Below are 24,969 nucleotides of genomic sequence, written 5' to 3'. Positions count from 1 at the left end.
CCTATACACAGACATATACATACATATACATATCAATGTATACATACATATACATACAAAGGTACATACATATATACACATGTATATACTCATACTTGCTGCCTTCATCTATTCCCTTCGCTATCATACCAAACAGAAAAGAGCCCCATCCCTACAGTGAGGTAGCACCAGGAAAAGACAAGAAAAGGCCACATTCGCTCATACTCAATCTCTAGTTGTCTTGTGTAATGCACTGAAACCACAGCTCCCTTTCCACATGCAGGCCCTACAGACCTTTCCAAAGGTTAACCCAGACACTTCACATGACCTGATTCTATCCATTGACAGCACATCGACCCCGGTATACCATATTGGTCTAATTCACTCTATTCTATGCACGCCTTTCATCCTCCTGTATTGAACGTTCAGGCCCTGATCACTAAAAATCTTTTTCACTCCATCCTTCCACCTCCAATCTGGTCACCCGCTTCTCCATCTTCCCTCCAACTCTGACACATATATCCTTTCTGTCAATCTTTCCTCACTCATTCTCTCCAAGTGTCCAAACCATTTCAACACATCCTCTTCTGCCCTCTCAACCACAATCTTTTACGTACCACACATTTCTCTTACCCTTTCATTATCATACTTAATCACTGTTTCCCACATCAGTGAGGTAGCACCAGGAAACAGACAAAGAAAGGCCTAACCACTTCTATACACATATATATACATAAACACCCATACAGACACATATACATACGACTACAAATCAATATATACAAACATATAAATACACGGACATATATAAACATGTACATATTCATACTTGCTTGCCTCATCCATTCCTGTCACTACCCTGCAACACAGGAAATAGCATCCCCCTTTCAGCGAGGTAGCACCAGTAAAGAACAAAAAAGGCCACATTTGTTCACATTCAGTCTCTAGCTGTCATGTGTATACATACTGACATGTTTTCAATGGACTGAACCAGGGCATGTGAAGCGTCTGGGGTAAACCATGGAAAGGTCTATGGGACCTGGATGTGGAGGGGGAGCTGTGGTTTCGGTGCGATTATGTATAATAATAAAAAATATATATCATTATTACTATTATACATAATCACTGTTTCCTGCATCAGCGAGGTAGCATCAGGAGACAGACGAAGAATGGCCAATCCACTCATCTATACATATATGTACAGAAACACCCACATGTGCACATATACATAAATATACATATCAACATACATATAAACAGACATCACATACATACACATGTTCATATTGATACTTGCTTGCCTTCATCCATTCCTGTCGCTGCACCGCCCCACAGGAAAACAGCTTCGCTATCCACTGCTTCAGCAAGGCAGCGCCAGTAATACAGAAAAAAAGGCCACATTCGTTCACACTCAGTTTCTAGCTGTCATGTGTAATGCACCGAAACCACAGCTACCTATCCCCATCCAGGCCCCACATACCTTTAAATGGTTTACCCCAGACACTTCACATTCCATGGTTCAATCCATGACAGCGTATCGACCCTGGTATAAAACATTTTTCCAATTCACTCTATTTCTTGCACACCTCTTACCCTCCTGGATGTTCAGGCCCCAATCCCTCAAAAACTTTTTCACTCCATCCTTCCACCTCCAATTTGGTCTCCCGCTTCTCCTTGTTCCCTCCACCTCTGACACATATATCCTCTTTCTCAATCTTTCCTCACTCATTCTCTCCATGTGTCCAAAACATTTCAACACACCCTCTTCTGCTCTCTCAACCATACTCATTTTACTTCCATACACCTCTTTTACCCTTACATTACTTACTCGATCAAACCACCTCACACTACATATTGTCCTCAAACATTTCATTTCCAACACATCCACCCTCCTCCATACTATTCTATCTATAGCCCATGCCTTGCAACCATATATCATTGTTGAACTACTATTCCTTCAAACATAACCATTTTTCCTCTCCATGATAACGTTCACTCCTTCCACACATCCTTCATCGCTCCCAGAGCCTTCACCCCCTCCCCCACCCTGTGACCCACTTCTGCTTCTATGGTTCCATCCACTGCTAAGCTCACTCTCAGATATCCAAAACACTTCACTTCCTCCAATCTTTCTCCATTCAAACTTACATCCCAATTAACTTGTCTCTCACCCCTATTGAACCTAATAATTTTGCTCTTATTCACATTTACTCTCAAATTTCTCCTTTCACACACTTTTCAAAATCTCAGTCACCAACCTCTGCAGTTTCTCACACGAATCAGCCACTAGAGTTGTATCATCAGCGAACAACAAGTGACTCACTTCACAGGCTCTCTCATCCACAACAGACTGCATACTCTCCCCTCTCTCAAAAACTCTTGCATTTACTTCCCTAACTACCCCTTTCATAAACAAATTAAACAACCATGGGGACATCACACACACTTGCTGCAGACCGACATTCACTGGGAACCAATCACTTTCTTCTCTTCCTACTCGTACATATGCCTTACATCCTTGGTAAAAACTTTTCACTACTTCTAGCAGTTTACCTTCCACATCATATACTCTTATAACCTTCCAAAAAGCATTTCTATCAACCCTGTCGTATGCCTTCTCCATATCCATAAATGCTACATAAGAATCCATTTATTTTTCTAAGTATTACTCACATACATTCTTCAAAACAAACACCTGATCCACACATCCTCTACCACTTCTGAAACCACACTGCTCATCCCCAATCTGATCCTCTGTACATGCCTTTACCCTCTCAATCAATACCCTCCCATATAATTTCCCAGGAACACTCAACAAACTTATGCCTCTATACTTTGAACACTCATCTTTATCCCCTTTACCTTTGTACAATGGCACTATCAATGCATTCCGCCAATCCTCAGGCACTTCAACATAGTCCATACATCCACTGAATATCTTTACCAACCAATGGACAACACAGTCAACCCTTTTTTAATAAATTCCACTGCAATACCATCCAAACCCACTGCCTTGCTGGATTTAATCTTCCCAAAGCTTTCATTACCTCTTCTCTCTTCAACAAACCATTCTCCCCGACCCCTCTCACTTCGTACAACACCCCGACCAAAACACCCTATATCTGCCACTCTATCATCAAACACATTCAACAAACCTTCAAAATACTCACTCCATCACTGTTTGTTATCACTTTCCTACTTGCTCCCTTCACCAATGTTCCCATTTGTTTTCTTGTCTTATGCTCATTATCTACCTCCTTCCAAAACATCTTTTTGTCCTCCCAAAATCTAATGATACTCTCTCACACCAAATCTCATTTGCCCTCTTTTTCAACTCTTGCACCTTTCTCTTGACCTCTTGCTGCAATCTCCCACTCATTTGCACTACTTCCCTGCAAATATCATCCAAATGCATCACTTTCCTCTTTCACTAACAATCTTACTTCTTCATCCCACCACTTATTACCCTTTCTAATCTGCCCACCTCCCACCTTTCTCATACCACATGTATCTTTTGCACAAGCCATCACTGCTTCCTTAAATACATACCATTCCTTCCCCACTCCCCTCACGTCATTTGCTTTCACCTTTTGCTATTCTCCCCCCAATCTCTCCTGATACTTCCTCACACAAGTCTCACTTTCTCTCACCACTCTCTTCAACCTAACATTCCCTCTTCTTTTCTGAAAGCCTCTGCAAATCTTCACCTTCGCCTCCACAAGACAGTGATCAGACATCCCTCCAGCTGCCCCTCTCAGCACATTAACATCCAAAAGTCTCTCTTTTACATGCCTGTCAATTAACACGCAGTCCAATAATGCCCTATGACCATCTCTCCTACTCACATATGTATACTTATGCATATCTCTCTTCTTAAACCAGGTATCCCTAATCACTAGTTCTTTCTTCAGCACACAAATCTACAAGCTCTTCACAATTTCCATTTACAACACTGAACACCCCATGTAAACCGATTATACCCTCAACTGCCACATTACTCATCTTCGCACTGAAATCATCCATCACTATAACTCGGTCTCATGCTTCAAAGCTGCTAATGCACTCACTCAACTGCTCCCAAAACACATGCCTCTCATGATCTTTCTTCTCATGGCCAGGTGCATTGGCACCAATAATCATCCATCTCTCTCCATCCACTTTCACTTTTTCCCACATCAATCCAGAATTTACTTTCTTTCACTCTATCACACACAACCCACAACTCCTACTTCAGAAGTGTTGAAACTCCTTCCTTAGCTCTTGTCTTCTCACCAACCCCTGACTTTACTCCCAAGACTTTTCAAACCACTCTCACCCTTTATCCTTGAGCTTCATTTCACTCAGAGCCCAGAACATCCAAGTTTCTTTCCTCGAACAAACTACCGATCACTCCTCTCACCTCATCTTGGATAGGGCAGAAAGGACACTTCCCACATATTCCCTGCATGTTGTAAAAGGCGACAAAAAGGGGACTGAGTGGGAGCTGGAAATCCTCCCTTTCAGTATTTAATTTCCTAAAAGGAACAGAGAAATGGCGAATATGTATGAAAAAATATACATATAAACGCCCATTTTTTTTTTTTTTTTATACTTTGTCGCTGTCTCCCGCGTTTGCGAGGTAGCACAAGGAAACAGACGAAAGAAATGGCCCAACCCACCCCCCATACACATGTATATACATACGTCCACACACGCAAATATACATACCTACACAGCTTTCCATGGTTTACCCCAGACGCTTCACATGCCTTGATTCAATCCACTGACAGCACGTCAACCCCGGTATACCACATCGCTCCAATTCACTCTATTCCTTGCCCTCCTTTCACCCTCCTGCATGTTCAGGCCCCGATCACACAAAATCTTTTTCACTCCATCTTTCCACCTCCAATTTGGTCTCCCTCTTCTCCTTCCTCCCTCCACCTCCGACACATATATCCTCTTGGTCAATCTTTCCTCACTCATCCTCTCCATGTGCCCAAACCACTTCAAAACACCCTCTTCTGCTCTCTCAACCACGCTCTTTTTATTTCCACACATCTCTCTTACCCTTACGTTACTCACTCGATCAAACCACCTCACACCACACATTGTCCTCAAACATCTCATTTCCAGCACATCCATCCTCCTGCGCACAACTCTATCCATAGCCCACGCCTCGCAACCATACAACATTGTTGGAACCACTATTCCTTCAAACATACCCATATTTGCTTTCCGAGATAATGTTCTCGACTTCCACACATTCTTCAAGGCCCCCAGAATTTTCGCCCCCTCCCCCACCCTATGATCCACTTCCGCTTCCATGGTTCCATCCGCTGCCAGATCCACTCCCAGATATCTAAAACACTTCACTTCCTCCAGTTTTTCTCCATTCAAACTCACCTCCCAATTGACTTGACCCTCAACCCTACTGTACCGAATAACAATGCTCTTATTCACATTTACTCTTAACTTTCTTCTTCCACACACTTTACCAAACTCAGTCACCAGCTTCTGCAGTTTCTCACATGAATCAGCCACCAGCGCTGTATCATCAGCGAACAACAACTGACTCACTTCCCAAGCTCTCTCATCCCCAACAGACTTCATACTTGCCCCTCTTTCCAAAACTCTTGCATTCACCTCCCTAACAACCCCATCCATAAACAAATTAAACAACCATGGAGACATCACACACCCCTGCCGCAAACCTACATTCACTGAGAACCAATCACTTTCCTCTCTTCCTACACGTACACATGCCTTACATCCTCGATAAAAACTTTTCACTGCTTCTAACAACTTACCTCCCACACCATATATTCTTAATACCTTCCACAGAGCATCTCTATCAACTCTATCATATGCCTTCTCCAGATCCATAAATGCTACATACAAATCCATTTGCTTTTCTAAGTATTTCTCACATACATTCTTCAAAGCAAACACCTGATCCACACATCCTCTACCACTTCTGAAACCACACTGCTCTTCCCCAATCTGATGCTCTGTACATGCCTTCACCCTCTCAATCAATACCCTCCCATATAATTTACCAGGAATACTCAACAAACTTATACCTCTGTAATTTGAGCACTCACTCTTATCCCCTTTGCCTTTGTACAATGGCACTATGCACGCATTCCGCCAATCCTCAGGCACCTCACCATGAGTCATACATACATTAAATAACCTTACCAACCAGTCAACAATACAGTCACCCCCTTTTTTAATAAATTCCACTGCAATACCATCCAAACCTGCTGCCTTGCCGGCTTTCATCTTCCGCAAAGCTTTCACTACCTCTTCTCTGTTTACCAAATCATTTTCCCTAGCCCTCTCACTTTGCACACCACCTCGACCAAAACACCCTATATCTGCCACTCTATCATCAAACACATTCAACAAACCTTCAAAATACTCACTCCATCTCCTTCTCACATCACCACTACTTGTTATCACCTCCCCATTTGCGCCCTTCACTGAAGTTCCCATTTGCTCCCTTGTCTTACGCACTTTATTTACCTCCTTCCAGAACATCTTTTTATTCTCCCTAAAATTTAATGATACTCTCTCACCCCAACTCTCATTTGCCCTTTTTTTCACCTCTTGCACCTTTCTCTTGACCTCCTGTCTCTTTCTTTTATACATCTCCCACTCAATTGCATTTTTTCCCTGCAAAAATCGTCCAAATGCCTCTCTCTTCTCTTTCACTAATACTCTTACTTCTTCATCCCACCACTCACTACCCTTTCTAATCAACCCACCTCCCACTCTTCTCATGCCACAAGCATCTTTTGCACAATCCATCACTGATTCCCTAAATACATCCCATTCCTCCCCCACTCCCCTTGCTTCCATTGTTCTCACCTTTTTCCATTCTGTACTCAGTCTCTCCTGGTACTTCCTCACACAGGTCTCCTTCTCAAGCTCACTTACTCTCACCACCCTCTTCACCCCAACATTCACTCCCATACGTCTATATAAAAAAAAAATTCATATTTTGGCCTGCTCATAACAGTCTCAGTCAGTTTAGACCAAACAATATATGCATACCTTTCTGCGAATTCCCTGCAATGCACAAAGTAAATTCATGATGTAAACCATTTCTCTTGTTCTGAATAGGTCAGAGGCCACTAAAAAAAAACACCATTTAATTTTTCAGGCCACCACTGGCCCTTATTTTAGCCAGTGTTAATGTAATTTGGCACAAAGGTATTTAAATGCATCACATTGTGTGTATGTCAATTTTGTGAAATAACTCTTTTGATAATTCTTAAGGTGTTACATGTCACTGACTTTTTTTGGGGGGAAGCATTACTTTCCATTGTTCATGAAATTTGGCACAACAGGTGTCTTTCCACATTCCTGATGATGAACTTATGATGACAATTTAAAGTCTTCTAAGATTTCAAATGTCAACAAAAACTAAATTGATTATCATTTCAAATAATGTTGATGAAACCCAGTAACTGCTACATTTCCATATTTATCTTGAGTTTTGGCATAAAATTATTTATGTAAAGAAATGTTCACGGTGCATTTGCTTCTAAATGTTAGCCCTTCTTGTTAATACTGAGTTTAAATACTGTCTACATTCTTGAAGGTACCATGAAAAGAAGTTCAGTGGGAAGCAAAGCTTGGAAGACTAAGGAAGCCAGATTAAGGCTTTTAAGTTTAAAGAGCAGACTCTAACTACAGTATAAAAGCATATAGCCTTGGTGTCAACAGGAATGCCTTTACTGAAAGATGAATTATTCCCTTTTTAAAGCATTGAAGATGTTACATGGATTTCTGGAGATTTAGAATTCTAAAATCCATAGCCACATGTCAGTCACAATTATAATACTACTATAATCAAGTGTGGTTTGGGACCGCCATGAAAAAGCTACCCAATTCACACGGAGGTATTAGTGGGTGGAGCATAAACTGGGAATGAAAATGGGAGCTCAGTCTTTGAGGAATATATGGTTTATCTTTCATGGGCTTTTTTTCTTTCTCTTTTATTCCAGGGTATTTCTTCATGATACTTCCCACGTATTCCCTGCATGTCGTAGAAGGTGACTAAAAGGGAAAAAGGGGGGGGGGGGGGCTCTAGAAATCCTCCCTTCTCATTTTTTTGTAATTTTCCAAAAGGAGAAACAGAGAAGGGAGCCAGGTGAGGATATTCCCTTAAAGGCCCAGTCCTCTGTTCTTAACGCTACCTCGCTAATGCGGGAAATGGCGAATAGTATGAAAGAAAAAAATGACATATACATATACATATAAACATATACGCATATACATACAAAAAGAGATATATACATATATATACACATATACATATTCATACTTGCCTTCATCCATCCCTGGCACTACCTTGCCCCAAAGGAAACAGCATTGCCACCCTCTGCTTCAGCAAGGTAGCACCAAAAAAAGACAAAAAAAGCCACATTCATTCACATTCAGGCTCTAGTTGTCATGTGTAATGCACTGAAACCACAGCTCCCTATTCACATCCAGGCCCCACATACCTTCCCATGGTTTACCCCAGATGTTTCATGTTGAACCCAGCATAAAATCTTGTTCCAATTCACTCTATTCCTTGCATGCCTCTCACCCTCCTGTACGTTCAGGCCCCAATCCCTCAAAATCTTTTTCACTCCATCCTTCCACCTTCAATTTGGTCTCCCACTTCTTTTTCCCTCTACCTCTGACACATATATCCTCTTTGTCAATCTTTCCACACTCATTCTCTCACAATGTCCAAACCATTTCAACACACCCTCTTCTGCTCTTTCAACCACACTCTTTTCATTTCTACACCCCTCTTACCCTTTCATTACTTACTTGATCCAACCACCTCACACTACATATTGTCCTCAAACATTTCATTTCCAAAACACCCACCCTCCTATGTACAATCCTATCTATAGCCCATGCCTTGCAACCATATAATATTGTTGTAACTACTATTACTTCAAACATACCCATTTTTGCTCTCCAAAATAATGTTATCTCCTTCCACACATTCTTCACCACTCCCAGAACTTTCAGCCTCTCCCCACCCTGTGACTCACTTCTGCTTCCATGGTTTCATCCACTGCTAAGTCCACTCCTAGATATCTAAAACACTTCACTTCCACCAATTTTTCTCCATTCAAACTTACCTTCCAATCAACTTGTTCCTCAACCCTACTCAGCTTAAAAAACTTGCTCTTATTCACATTCACTCTCAATTTTCTCATTTCACACACTTTTCCAAACTTAGTCACCAACTTCTGATGTTTCTTGCTCAAACCAGCCACAAGAGCTGTATCATCAGAAAAGAACAACTGGCCCACTTTCCAGTCCCTCTCATACACAACCAACTGCATATTTGCCCCTCTCTCCAAAACTCTTGCATTTACCTCCCTAACAACCCCATCCATAAACAAATTAAATAACCATGGGGACATCATGCACCCCTACCGCAGACCAACATTCACAGGGAACCAATCAATCTCCTCACTTCCTACTCATACACATGCCATACATGATAGTGTCTACTTCTGAATATCAATTTTGAAAAGTTTCTTTTAACTTACAAAATTTTGATTTATTCCTCCAAACAATATGGTGGGTCTCTTTATAATTCTAAATCCATCTGTAGTATCCATTTCCATCTTGAAGCAAGCATTAACATACGCATGGGCATTTACTGCTCGGGGGGAGACCTTGAATGTCCGTATCTGAAATTGACAGTAAAAGACTAAAACTTTACTTTTCTTTTAACAATATGGACATACAATTTTCACAGCATGAGCATACAATTCTGAAAAAAATGAAAGCTCAAGAAACTTTCCATGTGCACTAGTAGATGGCAACAAATGTGGCTGGTAAGTAATCAGAATCATGTACTTCAGTTATAACATACATTTACTGCATCCCTCCTGCCTCCCCTTACTCTCTAGCAGTTACTCTTAACTATATCTACTTTATATCTAGATGGGTATTATTTGCCCATATACAGAATGTAGCTCACACACCTGGAGGTGACTCATCTTTTTTCTTATATTTGTCGTTGGCATGGGCATTAGAATGTCCTAATCAAGGCCATCTCATTAATACTATATACAGTGCCCAAATATGAAGTTGGTGTGAGTGCGTCTGTGGCAATTATACTGGCACAAATAACCTTATCCCACTTAAAGAGAGTTGGTGTCCATAAGTAAAGTTGGGAGCCTCTACTGTGCAATGGCAGCTATGTGTCATGCCAGCATACCACATGAGCCTGCCTCAACAGTAGTTTAGCTGTTGTAGAGCATGAAAGCATTTTGTTGTGCTCCCTACTTAAGCCCTGGATTTTAATTGATTTCCCTTTTCAGAAATCCCTCTACCACCTACTATTGTTGGATACATATACTTACCTTACAAGTGAGAATACAGTTTCTATACTTATACTTTACAAGGGTAATAAGCCATTTACAGAAATATTCAATATTAGTAACCAGTGTGAGCTTGAAATCAATACAATGATGGGGGAAGAAATTTATTGACAGTGGTAACATCGCTACACCAATCCATGTGAAATGCCCTGAGAAAGCCAGAAAAAGCTATCCACATACTTTGAGTGTTCTCCACAGTAATGCAAAAGAATTAATAGAAAAACTTGACTGTTCAGTGATGTGGTAATCAGGACTGTGCAGTGCTGTTTACATGAGGATCTTAAGCACTACAGCAGGAGGCTATGTTCCAAACTAGTCATATCCCATAGGTAACAGAAGAAAATAGTCAATTTTTGCAAGAAATATGTAGTGTGAGATATGGCTATGTTCGGAAGTATCTTGTGGAGAGAAGAGTCTGCCTTTCCTGCGAAAGAAGGCCATGGTGAGCATGTGTACATTTGAAGAAGCTGTGATCTATCTGACCCCAAGGGCAGTGCAAGCACTGTGAAGTTCCCTGCTTCACTTATTGTATGGGAGTGTTTCAGTTATTATGGTGTTGGGAACCTTGTAGTGTTGCCAAAGGATGAAGCTATGAACAGACAGAGATATCTCAAGCTACTGCATTATCATCTTCCAGACTCGTTAAAAAAAATGCAAGGCTGAAGTGTTCATGCAGGATGGGGCTTCTTGCTATACTGCCAAACTAGTCACTGATTTGTCTAAGGGCTGTGCAGTAGTTTTTCAGCGACTGGCTGGGAATCTATTGGATCTGAATCCAACAGAAAACTTGTGGGTACTTATGAAAGAGAAAATAAATAACAAGGGTACTTCATCATTACCCATGTTGGAGGCGTCCATTTGTGAACTTTGAGGAAAGATGGAACCTAAATGGCTTCAGAATCTAGCTGACTGTGTTCCTGGCCATTTCAAGTAATATATAAAGAAGAAAAGAAAACCAATAAAGTAATAGCTGATGGTGCATACACAGTTTTCATGATTTCATTTCATGTTTATCCTTGATGGTTGTACTGCAGCCTCCTCACATCTTCATAGGTGGGAACTGTATATAACCTGGTTTAACCAGGTATCCATTTTATTGACCAACCCCTTGGGATGGATAAACAGCTGAACTAACAGTGACCCGACTGCTGCAACCAGGATTTGAATCTAAGTGCTCGATGCCAGGCATCCTGAAAATGCCTCAAGGTCAGCAACACTAAACACAACATGAGATATGTCCATATACCCTCTCTAATTAACTGGAATCAAAAGCCTTCCATCTCATCAATTCTCCTATCATCACTTCTCCATAACCTTTCCCTTCCATATGCCACAATGTTGCTGTTCTCTATTCTATAGGTACGATTTTGGCCATTGTTTTTGTGAGCACACATTTAGCTGATGCTTCTCACAGTTTCTGGGTGGAAACCATGCCATTCAAGGGTTGGTTATCATGATGCCTCCTTCCTTCAAACAACCAAACTATGGAATTCTCTTCCTTCTTCTGTCTTTCATCCTTTTGTCTTTCCTTCTTCATAAAACTTTCTTCCTTTATGAGCTAGGTCTACAAAAACTGCAGAGCCATGATAAAAAATTTTTTTTTTTTTTTTTCACTTTTTCCTTTCATCCAAGATGGGCAAGACTGAGGAGTGTTTTGCCTGTGCCATGTCAGTAACTACCAATAAAGGAAAAAAGAGAGAGTCTCTAATACATCAACTACACAACTGATAGCACTGGGGCAATAGTTAGAAAGGTTAGAACAGTTCTCTTTCATAGGGGTAGGCTTTCTAGACACACGAAAAAGGCAAGCAAGGATCAGTACTTGCTACTCCTTTAGGACATATTGAGGCAGTTGTATCTTAAATTTCAGTCCTAAGCCATGTTTCAAATATCATTTACAATCACAAACACACTCAAAAGGTCTAAACAGTATGTTGCTGCTTGCATTCCATAGTACCTATAGTACTAGTCTGTCTAGAGTTCATCAATTACGTTTTCAGATATTGTAAGCATAGGTATTTAGAGGCTTCAGTTACTCATGAATTTGTTTTCTGACAACATGTAAATCTACAGAAGTCAGTATACAGTTTCTGTGGATGGGAAACTCTGGTCTCAACTACTGAGTGAATCTGTGCAAATGAGACCACTATTTGGTTGTTTCTGAAGCTACCTTTCTAAAGCAGGAGAAGCAGTTAGGTAGAGAAAAAATAAGTGATAAAGGTATGGTCAAGATCCTTTCACCTAGTCAAAAGATATAGTGTACTCAAGAATTAATTGCATGTAATATCACATTACCCTATCCCTTGACCTCTACAATTAAATCATATGTAAAAAGGTGTAAGTACTGCCTGTGGAACAAATCTGGTCAACATCCAGTCTACCAGTCATGAGATATCATGAGCTCAAAAATTCAGTAGGATTTTGATTTATTTGTCCTTGCAGTTTTGCTCTTAGACCCAAAGTACCCAGATATCCTATCTATCTATCTCTGATAGCCGTTCCAGTTGGAACCCCCTCAAGGGGGTGGCCACAGCAAAAGAGCCTCCATAACTAGTGAACTCCAGTGCTGTTGCTATATAGCTTTTAGTGCCCCACCGTTAACAAGCCACTGGCAGAGGGTAACTTTAGCACAATGTTTGCAGAGGCTCCTAACTAATGTTCCTACTGACTACTACTACCTAATGCTCCTACCTACTATTTCTACCTAATGCTCCAGCCTAAATGTTCCTACCTACTAATTCTATCTACTGCTCCTACCATCTTGCCAAAAGGCAAGGATAGCACATAGTGCTCACCACAGGAAAATCTAGATTTATGAAGAACGAGCTGTGTGAGTTAAGTGTTGTCAAGTGTTACACATGGCAGGGAAAGATTGTAAGTTTGTGGACAGAATGCCAGTAGTCAACATGTGGGTGAGGCAGAAAGAAAGACTGCTACCTGGGTCAGAGGAGCGAAACTTGACAACCAACGAAGTGCTGGCTCACTAAGCAGCTTTCACTAACCCTCTTAATACCAAAGCTGGTAATACTAGTAATATACATCCCTGGTTGCTGGCTGCCTACCAGCTACTACCTATCCTTTAGGTGCAAACCTTAAAAAGTAGTATCCATGTTAGAAGTTTGGTTCATATCAAAACATCCATCACATGATATCACGTAGACAAACATACAGCGGCATTATAGTACTATAAACAAAGTCCTTAATTAATGAATCCAACCTCAAAAACTTATCAGGTGTGGAAATGAAGTATCCAAGGTATAAATCTGATCCATATCCAATCACCCTCTCATAGCACAATTTGTACAAAAAGGTTTTAGTAGTATTTCAGTATAAAAGACCTTGTCAACCTGATATCTGAACCCCTGAGTGAATAGCACTTAATCTGCAGTAAAACTAAGCCTACCGTATCGGTGGTAAAATTTTTGCCTATATCCAGTCGTCTAATTATGGGATATTCTATATACATGATGGGGGGGTAGAAGTGTGGTTTCAGAAGTGGTAGAGGATGTGTGGATCAGGTGTTTGCTCTGAAGAATATATGTGACAAATACTTAGAAAAACAAATGGATTCATTTTTTATTATTCTTTTATTATACTTTGCCGCTGTCTCCTGCGTTAGCGAGGTAGCGCAAGGAAACAGACGAAAGAATGGCCCAGCCCACCCACATACACATGTATATACATACATGTCCACACACGCACATATAAATACCTATACAACTCAACGTATACATGTATATACACACACAAACATATACATATATACACATGTACATAATTCATACTGTCTCCCCTATTCATTCCCGTCGTCACCCCAACACATATGAAATGAAAACCCCCTCCCCCCGCATGTGCACAAGGTCGTGCTAGGAAAAGACAACAAAGGCCACATTTGTTCACACTCAGTCTCTAGCTGTCATGCATAATGCACCGAAACCACAGCTCCCTTTCCACATCCAGGACCAACAGAACTTTCCATGGTTTATGCCAGACGCTTCACATGCCCTGGTTCAATCCATTGACAGCACATCCACCCCAGTATACCACATCATTCCAATTCACACTAATCCTTGCAAACCTTTCATCCTTCTGCATGTTCCAGCCCCGATCACTCAAAATCTTTTTCAATCCATCTTCCCACCTCCAAATTTGGTCTCCCACTTCTCATTCCCTCCACCTCTGACACATATATCCTCTTGGTCAATCTTTCCTCACTCATTCTCTCCATGTGACCAAACCATTTCAAAGAACACTCTTCTGCTCTCTCAACCACACTCTTTTTATTACCACACATCTCTCTTACCCTTTCATTACTTACTTGATCAAACCACCTCACACTACATATTGTCCTCAAACATCTCATTTTCAGCACATCCACCCTCCTCCACACAACTCTATCCATAGCCCACACCTCGCAACCATATAACATTCTTGGAATCACTATTCCTTCAAACATAGCCATTTTTGCTTTCCAAGATAACGTTCTCAACTTCCACACATCTTTCAATGTTCCCAGAACTTTCACCCCCTCCCCCAACCTATGATTTACTTCCGCTTCCATGGTTCCATCCACTCCCAGATATCTAAAACACTTCACTTCCTCCAGTTTTCCTCCATTCAAACTTACCTCCCAATTGACTAGTCCCTCAACCCTACTGTACCTAATAACCTTGCTCTTATTCACATTTACTCTCAGCTTTCTTCTATCACACACCTTACCAAACTCACTCACCAACTTCTGCAGTTTCTCACATGAATCAGCCACCAGTGCTGTATCATCAGCAAACAACAACTGACTCACTTCCCAAGCTCTCTCATCCACAACACACTGCATCCTTGCCCCTCTTACCAAAACTCTTGCTTTCATCTCCCTAACAACCCCATCCATAAACAAATTAAACAACCATGGAAACATCACGCACCCCTGCCGCACTCCAACAGTCACTGAGAACCAATCACTTGCCTCTCTTCCTACACATACACATGCCTTACATCCTCGATAAAAACTTTTCACTACTTCTAACAACTTACCTCCCACACCATATATTCTTAATACCTTCCATAGAGAATCTCTATTAACTCTATCATATGCCTTCTCCAGATCCATAAATGCTACATACAAATCCATTTGCTTTTCTAAGTATTTCTCACATACATTCTTCAAAGCAAATACCTGATCCACACATCCTCTACCACTTATGAAACCACACTGCTCTTCCCCAATCTGATGCTCTGTACATGCCTTCATCCTCTCAATCAATACCCTCCCATATAATTTACCAGGAATGCTCAACAAACTTATACCTCTGTAATTTGAGCACTCACTCTTATCCCCTTTGCCTTTGTACAATGGCACTATGCAACCATTCCGCCAGTCCTCAGGCACCTCACCATGAGTCATACATACAATAAATAACATTACCAACCAGTCAACAATACAGTCACCCCTTTTTTGATAAATTCCACTGCAATACCATCCTAACCCTGCTGCCTTGCTGGCTTTCATCTTCCACAAAGCTTTTAGTACCTCTTCTCTGTTTACCAAATCATTCTCCCTAACCCTCTCACTTTGCACACCACCTCAACCAAAACACCCTATATCTGCTACTCTATTATCAAACACATTCAACAAACCTTCATAAGACTCACTCCATCTCCTTTTCATATCACCACTACTTGTTATCACCTCCCCATTATCCCCCTTCAATGATGTTCCCATTTGTTCCCTTGTCTTACGCACTTTATTTACTTCCTTCCAAAACATCTTTTTATTCTTCCTAAAATTTAATGATGCTCTCCCACCCCAACTCTCATTTGCCCTCTTTTTTGTCTCTTGCACCTTTGTCTTGACCTCCTGTCTCTTTCTTTTATACATCTCCCACTCATTTGCATTATTTCCCAGCAAAAATCTTCCACATGCCTCTCTCTTCTCTTTCACTAATAATCTTACTTCTTCATCCCATCCCTAACTACCCTTTCTAATCTGAACACCTCCCACGCTTCTCATGCCACAAGCATCATTTGCGCAAGCCATCACTGCTTCCCTAAATACATCCCATTCCTCCCCTACTCCCCTTATGTCCTCTGTTCTCACCTTTTTCCATTCTGTAAACAGTCTCTCCTGGTACTTCCTCACACAAGTGTCCTTCCCAAACTCACCTTTCAGCATATTAACATCCAAAAGTCTCTCTTTTGCATGCCTATCAATTAACATGTAACCCAATAATGCTCTCTGGCCATCTCTCCTACTTACATACATATACTTATGTATATCTCTCTTTTTAAACCACTTATTCCCAATCATCAGTCCTTTTTCAGCATATAAATCTCCAAGCTCTTCACCATTTCCATTTACAACACTGAACACCCCATGTACACCAATTATTCCCTCAACTGTCACATTACCCACCTTTGCATTCAAATCACCCATCACTATATCCGGGTCTTGTGCATCAAAACTACTAACACAATCACTCAGCTGCTCCCAAAACACTTACCTCTCATGATCTTTCTTCTCATACCCAGGTGCATATGCACCAATAATCACCCATCTCTCCATCAACTTTCAATTTTACCCACATCAATCCATAGTTTACTTTCTTATACTCTGTCACATACTCCCACCACTCCTGTTTCAGGAGTAGAGCTACTCCTTCCCTAGCTCTTGTTCTCTCACTAACCCCTGACTTTACTCCCAATACATTCCCAAACCACTCTTCCCCTTAACCCTTGAGCTTCGTTTCACTCAGAACCAAGACATCCAGGTTCCTTTCCTCAAACATACTACCTATCTCTCCTTTTTTCTCATCTTGGTTACATCCACACACATTTAGATACCCCAATCTGAGCCTTCGAGGAGGATGAGCACTCCCCACGTGACTCCTTCTTTTGTTTCCCCGTTTAGAAAGTTACAATGCAAGGAGGGGAGGGTTTCTAGCCCCCCCACTCCTGTCCCCTTTAGTCACCCTCTACGACACGTGAGGAATGCGTGGGAAGTATTCTTTCTCGCCATATCTGGAGAAGGCATATAATAAGAGTAGATAGAGATGCTCTGTGGAAGGTATTAAGAGTATATGGTGTGGGAGGCATATTGCTAGAAGCAGTGAAAAGTATTTATTGAGGATGTGAGAAGTGAGAAGGAGGAGGAAAGCGATTGGTTCTCAGTAAATGTCGGTTTGCAGCTGGAGTGCGTGATGTCTCCATGGTTGTTTAATTTGTTTATGGATGGGGTTGTTAGGGAGGTGAATGCAAGAGTTTTGTCGAGAGGGGCAAGTATGCAGTGTGTTGTAGATGAGAGGGCTTGGGAAGTGAGTCAGTCATTGTTCGCTGATGATACAGCGCTGTTGGCTGATTCAGGTGAGAAACTGCAGAAGCTGATGACTGAGTTTGGTAAAGTGTGTGAAAGAAGAGAGCTGAGAGTAAATGTGAATAAGAGCAAGGTTATTAGGTACAGTAGGATTGAGGGACAAGTCAACTGGGAGGTAAGTTTGAATGGAGAAAAACTGGAGGAAGTGAAGTGTTTTAGATATCTGGGAGTGGATCTGACAGCAGATGGAACCATGGAAGTGAAAGCGAGTCACAGGGTAGAGAAGGGGACAAAAGTTCTGGGAGCGTTGAAAAAGTGAGGAAGGCGAGAACATTATCTCGGAAAGCAAAAATGGGTACATTTGAAGGAATAATAGTTCCAACAATGTTATATGGTTGTCAGGCATGGGCTATAGATAGGGTCATGCAGAGGAGGATGGATGTGTTGGAAATGAGATGTTTGAGGACAATATGTGGTGTGAGGTGGTTCAATTAAGGAATGAAAGGGTGAGAGAGATGTGTGGCAATAAAAAGAGTGTGGTTGAGAGAGCAGAGGAGGGTGTGTTGAAGTGGTTTGGTCACATGGAGAGAATGAGTGAGAAAAGACTGATAAAGAGGATATATGTGAGAGGTGGAGGGAATGAGTAGAAGTGGGAGACCAAATTAGAGGTGGAAAGATGGGGTGAAAAAGATTTTGAGCGATCGGGGCCTGAACATGCATGAGTGTGAAAGGTGTGCAAGGAATAGAGTGAATTGGAATGATGAGGCATACCGGGGTGGACGTGCTGTCAATGGATTGAACCAGGGCATGTGAAGCGTCTGGGGTAAACTATGGAAAGTTTTGTGGGGCCTAGATGTGGAAAGGGAGCTTTGGTTTGGGTGCATTACACATGACAGCTAGAGAAAGAGTGTGAATGAATGTGGCCTTTGTTGTCCTTTCCTAGTGCTACCTCGCATGTGTGCGGGGAAGGGGGGTTGTTGTCATTTCATGTGTGATGGGGTGGTGATGGGAATGAATAAAGGAAGCAAGTATGAATTATGTGCATGTGTACATAATTCTCCCCTATCCCTGGGGATGGGGGAGAAAGAATACTTCCCACGCATTCCTCACGTGTCGTAGAAGGCAATTAAAGGGGACAGGAGTGGGGGGGATAGAAACCCTCCCCTCCTTGTATTTCAACTTTCTAAAAGCGGAAACAGAAGGAGTCACGCGGGGAGTGCTCATCCTCCTCAAAGGCTCAGATTGGGGTGTCTAAATGTGTGTGGATGTAACCAAGATGAGAAAAAAGGAGAAATAGGTAGTATGTTTGAGAAAAAAACCCTAGATGTTTTGGCTCTGAGTGAAATGAAGCTCAAGGGTAAAGGGGAAGAGTGGTTTGGGAATGTCTTGGACGTAAAGTCAGGGGTCGGTGAGAGGACAAGAGCAAGGGAAGGAGTAGCATTACTCCTGAAACAGGAGTGGTGGGAGTATGTGATAGAGCGTAAGTAAATTCTAGATTGATATGGGTAAAACTGAAAGTGGATGGAGAGAGATGGGTGATTATTGGTGCATATGCACCTGGGCATGAGAAGAAAGATCATAAGAGGCAAGTGTTTTGGGAGCAGATGAGTGAGTGTGTTAGTAGTTTTGATGCACAAGACCGGGTTATAGTGATGGGTGATTTGAATGCAAAGGCGAGTACTGTGGCAGTTGAGGGAACAATTGGTGTACATGGAGTGTTCAGTGTTGTAAATGGAAATGGTGAAGAGCTTGTAGATGTGTGTGCTGAAAAAGGACTGGTGATTGGGAATACCTGGTATAAAAGAGATATCTACAAAAGTATACGTATGTAAGTAGGAGAGATGGCCAGAGAGCTTTATTGGATTACATGTTAAATGATAGGTGCATGAAAGAGAGCTTTTGGATGTTAATGTGCTGAGAGGTGCAACTGGAGGGATGTCTGATCATTATCTTGTGGAGGCGAAGGTGAAGATTTGTAGAGGTTTTCAGAAAAGAAGAGAGAATGTTGGGGTAAAGAGAGTGGTGAGAGTAAGTGAGCTTGGGAAGGAGACTTGTGTGAGGAAGTACCAGGAGAGACTGAGTACAGAATGGAGAAAGGTGAGAACAAAGAATGAAAGGGGAGTGGGGGAGGAATGGGATGTATTTAGGGAAGCAGTGATGGCTTGCACAAAAAATGCTTGTGGCATGAGAAGTGTGGGAGGTGGGCAGATTAGAAAGGGTAGTGAGTGGTGGGATGAAGAAGTAAGATTATCAGTGAAAGAGAAAAGAGTGGCATTTGGATGATTTTTGCAGGGAAATAATGCAGATGACTGGGAGATGTATTTATGAAAGAGGCAGGAGGTCAGGAGAAAGGTGTAAGAGGTGAAAAAGAGGGCAAATGAGAGTTGAGGTGAGAGAGTATCATTGCATTTTAGGGAGAATAAAAAGATGCTTTGCAAGGAGGTAAATAAAGTGCATAAGACAAGGGAACAAATGGGAACTTCGGTGAAGGGGGTAATGGGGAGGTGATAACAAGTAGTGGTGATGTGAAAAGGAGATGGAGTGAGTATTTTGAAGGTTTGTTGAATGTGTTTGATGATAGAGTGGCAGATATAGGGTGTTTTGGTCGAGGTGGTGTGCAAAGTGAGAGGGTTAGGGAGAATGATTTGGTAAACAGAGAAGAGGTAGTAAAAGTTTTGTGGAAGATGTAAGCCTGCAAGGCAGCGGGTTTGGATGGTATTACAGTGGAATTTATCAAAAAGGGGGTGACTATGTTGGTGACTGGTTGGTAAGGTTATTCAATGTATGTATGACTCATGGTGAGGTGCCTGAGGATTGGCGGAATGCTTACATAGTGCCATTGTACAAAGGCAAAGGGTATAAAGGTGAGTGCTCAAATTACAGAGGTATAAGTTTGTTGAGTATTCCTGGGAAATTATATGGGAGGGTATTAGTTGAGAGGGTGAAGGCATGTACAGAGCATCAGATTGGGGAAGAGCAGTGTGGTTTCAGAAGTGGTAGAGGATGTGTGGATCAGGTGTTTGCTTTGAAGAATGTATGTGAGAAATACTTAGAAAAGCAAATAGATTTGTATGTAGCATTTATGGATCTGGAGAAGGCATATGATCGAGTTGATAGAGATGCTCTGTGGAAGGTATTAAGAATATATGGTGTGAGAAGCAAGGTGTTAGAAGAAGTGAAAAGTTTTTATCGAGGATGTAAGGCATGTGTACGAGTAGGAAGAGAGGAAAGTGATTGGTTCTCCGTGAATGTCGGTTTGCGACAGGGGTGCATGATGTCTCCATGGTTGTTTAATTCGTTTATGGATGGGGTTGTTAGGGAGGTGAATGCCAGAGTTTTCTCAAGAGGGGCAAGTATGCAGTGTGTTATGGATGAGAGGGCTCGGGAAGTGAGTAAGTTGTTGTTTGCTGATGATACAGCATTGGTGGCTGATTCAAGTGAGAAACTGCAGAAGTTGGTGACTGAGTTTGGTAAAGAGTGTGAAAGAAGAAAGCTGAGAGTAAATGCGAATAAGAGCAAGGTTATTAGGTACAGTAGGGTTGAGGGGCAAGTCAATTGGGAGGTAAGCTTGAATGGAGAAAAACTGGAGGAAGTGAAGTGTTTTAGATATCTGGGAGTGGATTTGGCAGCATATGGAACCATGGAAGCTGAAGTGAACAATTTTGTGGGGGAGGGTGCAAAGGTTTTGGGAGCATTGAAAGATGTGTGGAATTTGAGAACATTATCTTGGAAAGCAAAAATGGCTATGTTTGAAGGAATAGTGATTCCGACAATGTTATATGGTTGCAAGGAATGGGCTATAGATAGAGTTGTGCAGAGGAGAGTGGATGTGTTGGAAATGAGATGTTTGAGGACAATATGTGGTGTGAGGTGGTTTGATCGAGTAAGTAATGAAAGGGTAAGAGAGATGTGTGGTAATATAAAGAGTGTGGTTGAGAGAGCAGAAGAGGGTGCTTTGAAATGGTTTGGTCACATGGAGAGAATGAGTGAGGAAAGATCGACAAAGAGGATATACGTGTCAGAGGTGGAGAGAACGAGGAGAAATGAGAGACCAAATTGGATGTGGAAAGATTGAGTGAAAAAGATTTTGAGTGATCGGGGCCTGAACATGCAGGAGGGTGAAAGGTGTGCAAGGAATAGAGTGAATTGGAACGATGTGGTATACCGGGGTGGACGTGCTGTCAATGGATTGAACCAGGGCACGTGAAGTGTCTGAGGTAAACTATGGAAAGTTTTGTGGGGCCTGGATGTGGAAAGGGAGCTTTGGTTTTGGTGCATTACACATGATAGCTAGAGAAAAAGTGTGAATGAATGTGGCCTTTGTTGTCCTTTCCTAATGCTACCTCGCATGCATGCGGGGAGGGGGGGTTGTTGTCATTTCATGTGTGGTGGGGTGGCAATGGGAATGAATAAAGGAAGCAAGTATGAATTATGTACATGTGTACATGTCAGAGGTGGAGAGAACGAGGAGAAGTGGGAGACCAAATTGGATGTGGAAAGATGAAGTGAAAAAGATTTTGAGTGATCAGGGACTGAACATGCAGGAGGGTGAAAGGTGTGCAAGGAATATAGTGAATTGGAACGATGTGGTATACCAGGGTCGGCGTGCTGTCAATGGACTGAACCAGGGTATGTGAAGCATCTGGGGTAAACCATGGAAAGTTCTGTGGGGCCTGGATATGGAAAGGGAGCTGTGGTTTCGGTGCATTACACATGACAGCTAGAGACTGAGTGTGAACGAATGTGGCTTTTGTTGTCTTTTCCTTGTGCTACCTCGCGCACATGCGTGGGGGAGGGGGTTGTTATTTCATGTGTCACGGGATGATGATGGGAATGAATAAGGGCAGACAGTATGAATTATGTACACATGGATATATGTATATGTCTGTGTGTGTGTATACATATGTATACGATGAGATGTATAGGTATGTATATGTGCGTGTGTGGACGTGTATGTATATACATGTGTATGTAGGTGGGTTGGGCAATTTTTTCATCTGTTTCCTTGCGCTACTTCACTAACGTGGGAGATAGCGACAGAGTATAATAAAAGTAAGAAAAAACTAAGTATATATATATATGTATGCATTGAAATGTATAGATATGTATATGTGCGTGTGTGGACGTGTATGTATATACATGTGTATGTAGGTGGGTTGGGCCATTCTTTCGTCTGTTTCCTTGCGCTACCTCTCAAACGCGGAAGACAGCGACAAAGTATAATAATAATAATATGATGGGGGAAACACATATGCATTGGAGGATGGGGAAATCAATATGACTGCTCAGTAAAAAGAAGAAAAATTGGCAATGCTAATAATTTAAAGTACATATGTCACTGCTCACTTCAACAGCAATCACATGAACATTTCAATTATATACACACGCATATAATTAATGCTTTCAGATCTCCATCACAGAGAATATGTACCTGCACATTCTGACCAAGAGGAGGCAGTGTGACATGAAGGATGATACTTCTTGACATGTCTATTTGAAGGAACTGTTCCAAATCAACCTGAGTAGTGGAAGGACTATCAGTATGAACAAGGGTTAACTGAGCATCAGCTACCAGCAATGTCAGGAAGATATCAGATGGAAATTCTGGATGCTCATGCTTCAACATCAAGTTACCTGCCCAACTTCCAACCTGTAATAAGTAAATATCATATTATAAGCAAGCTTATAATGACATGTAGCTATAAAAAAAAAAAAACTTTGACAACTGGGGCATGGAAACTCAGCAGTAAGCATAAAAATTAAAACCAGTCTTTTATTTCAACTGTATAGGTGTAAGAGAAAAGACTATCCGTTATGAAATACCAAATCATCATAATGAATGTTGCACTCACATACTTGATGAAATGAATCCCAATTGCTATATATCATACTGCTGGACAATTCTATATCTTCCACAGCTGCTCAACTTTTATATGACCATGAGATCACTTGAGGAAAATTATTTTTAGTACTTAATCGCCATTTCACGCATTAGCAAAAGCACCAGGAAACAGATGAAGAAAGACACATCCACTCACACACACACACACTTATGCACACAAACACATGCACACACACATAGGGGATAGGGGACAAAGAACACTTCCCACATATTCCCTGAGTGTCATAGAAGGTGACTAAAGGGGGAAGGATTGGACAGCTGGAAATCCTTCCCTTCTCATATTTTCAATTTCTAAAAGAGGAAACAAAAGGAGTCAAGTGGCAGAATGCTCATTCTCCTCGAAGGCTCAGATTGGGGTGTCTCAATGTGTGTGGATGTAACCAAGATGAGAAGAAGTGAGGAAAGAAACCTGGATGTTCTGGCTCTGAGTGAAACAAAAGCTCAAGGGTAAAGGGGAAGAATGATTTGGAAAAGTCTTGGGAGTAAAGTCAGGGGTTGGTGAGAAGACAAGAGCTAAGGAAGGAGTAGCACTACTCCTACAGCAGCAGTTGTGGGAGAGTGTGATAGAGTGCAAGGAAGAAAACTGTAAATTGATGCGGGTGGATGGTGAGAGATGGGTGATTATTGGCACTTATGCACCTGGTCATGAGAAGAAAAATCTTGAGAGGCAAGTGTTTTGGGAGCAGCTAAGCAAGTGTGTCAGCAGTTTTGGTGCATGAGACCAGGTATTAGTGATGAGTGATTTAAATGCAAAGGTGGGTAATGTGACAGTTGAGGGTACAATTGGTGTACATGGGCTATTCAGTGTTGTGAATGGAAATGGTGAAGAGCTTATGGATTTGTGTGCTGAAAAAAGCTTGGTGATTGGAAATACCTGGTTTAAAAAGAGAGATATACATAAGTATATATATGTGAGTAGGAGAGATGGTCAAGGAGCATTATTAGATAAATATGTTAATGTGTGGAAGGTGAGAATACTATCTCAAAGAGCGAAACTGGCCATGTTAGAAGGAATAGTGGTTCCAACAAGGTTATATGGTTGCGAGGCATGGGCTATAGATAGGGTTGTGCAGAAGAGGGTGGATTTGTTGGAAATGAAATGTTTGAGGACAATATGTGGTGTGAGGTGGTTTGATTAAGTAATGAAAGGGTAAGAGGGACGTGGGGTAATAAAAAGAGTGTGGTTGAGAGAGCAGGACACATGGAGAGAATGAGTGAGGAAGATTGACAAAAAAGATATATGTGTCAGAGGTGGAGGGAACAAAGAGAAGTGGGAGACCAAATTAGAGGTGGAAGGATAGAGTGAAAAAGATTTTGAGCAATCAGGGCCTGAACATACAGGAGGATGAAAGGCATACAAGGAACAGAGTGAATTGGAACAATGTTGTATACAG

At 41.6% G+C, this 24,969-nt stretch overlaps 1 protein-coding gene across 1 annotated transcript in view; it reads right to left on the bottom strand.

Annotated features, from left to right (window-relative positions):
- Positions 1–24,969, bottom strand: part of LOC139764912 (uncharacterized) — a 567,165-nt gene that overhangs the window by 433,363 nt on the left and 108,833 nt on the right. The window contains exons 7-8 of the mRNA XM_071691991.1: positions 23,105–23,323; positions 9,528–9,671 (exon numbers count right to left, since the gene is read on the bottom strand). Coding sequence (XP_071548092.1) covers positions 9,528–9,671; positions 23,105–23,323 — 363 coding nt within the window. The remainder of the gene's footprint in view (positions 1–9,527; positions 9,672–23,104; positions 23,324–24,969) is intronic.

Source organism: Panulirus ornatus, chromosome 4, assembly GCF_036320965.1.
Source record: "Panulirus ornatus isolate Po-2019 chromosome 4, ASM3632096v1, whole genome shotgun sequence".
NCBI classification, from domain to species: domain Eukaryota; kingdom Metazoa; phylum Arthropoda; class Malacostraca; order Decapoda; family Palinuridae; genus Panulirus; species Panulirus ornatus.
This window is presented reverse-complemented; position numbering and strand designations above follow the sequence as displayed.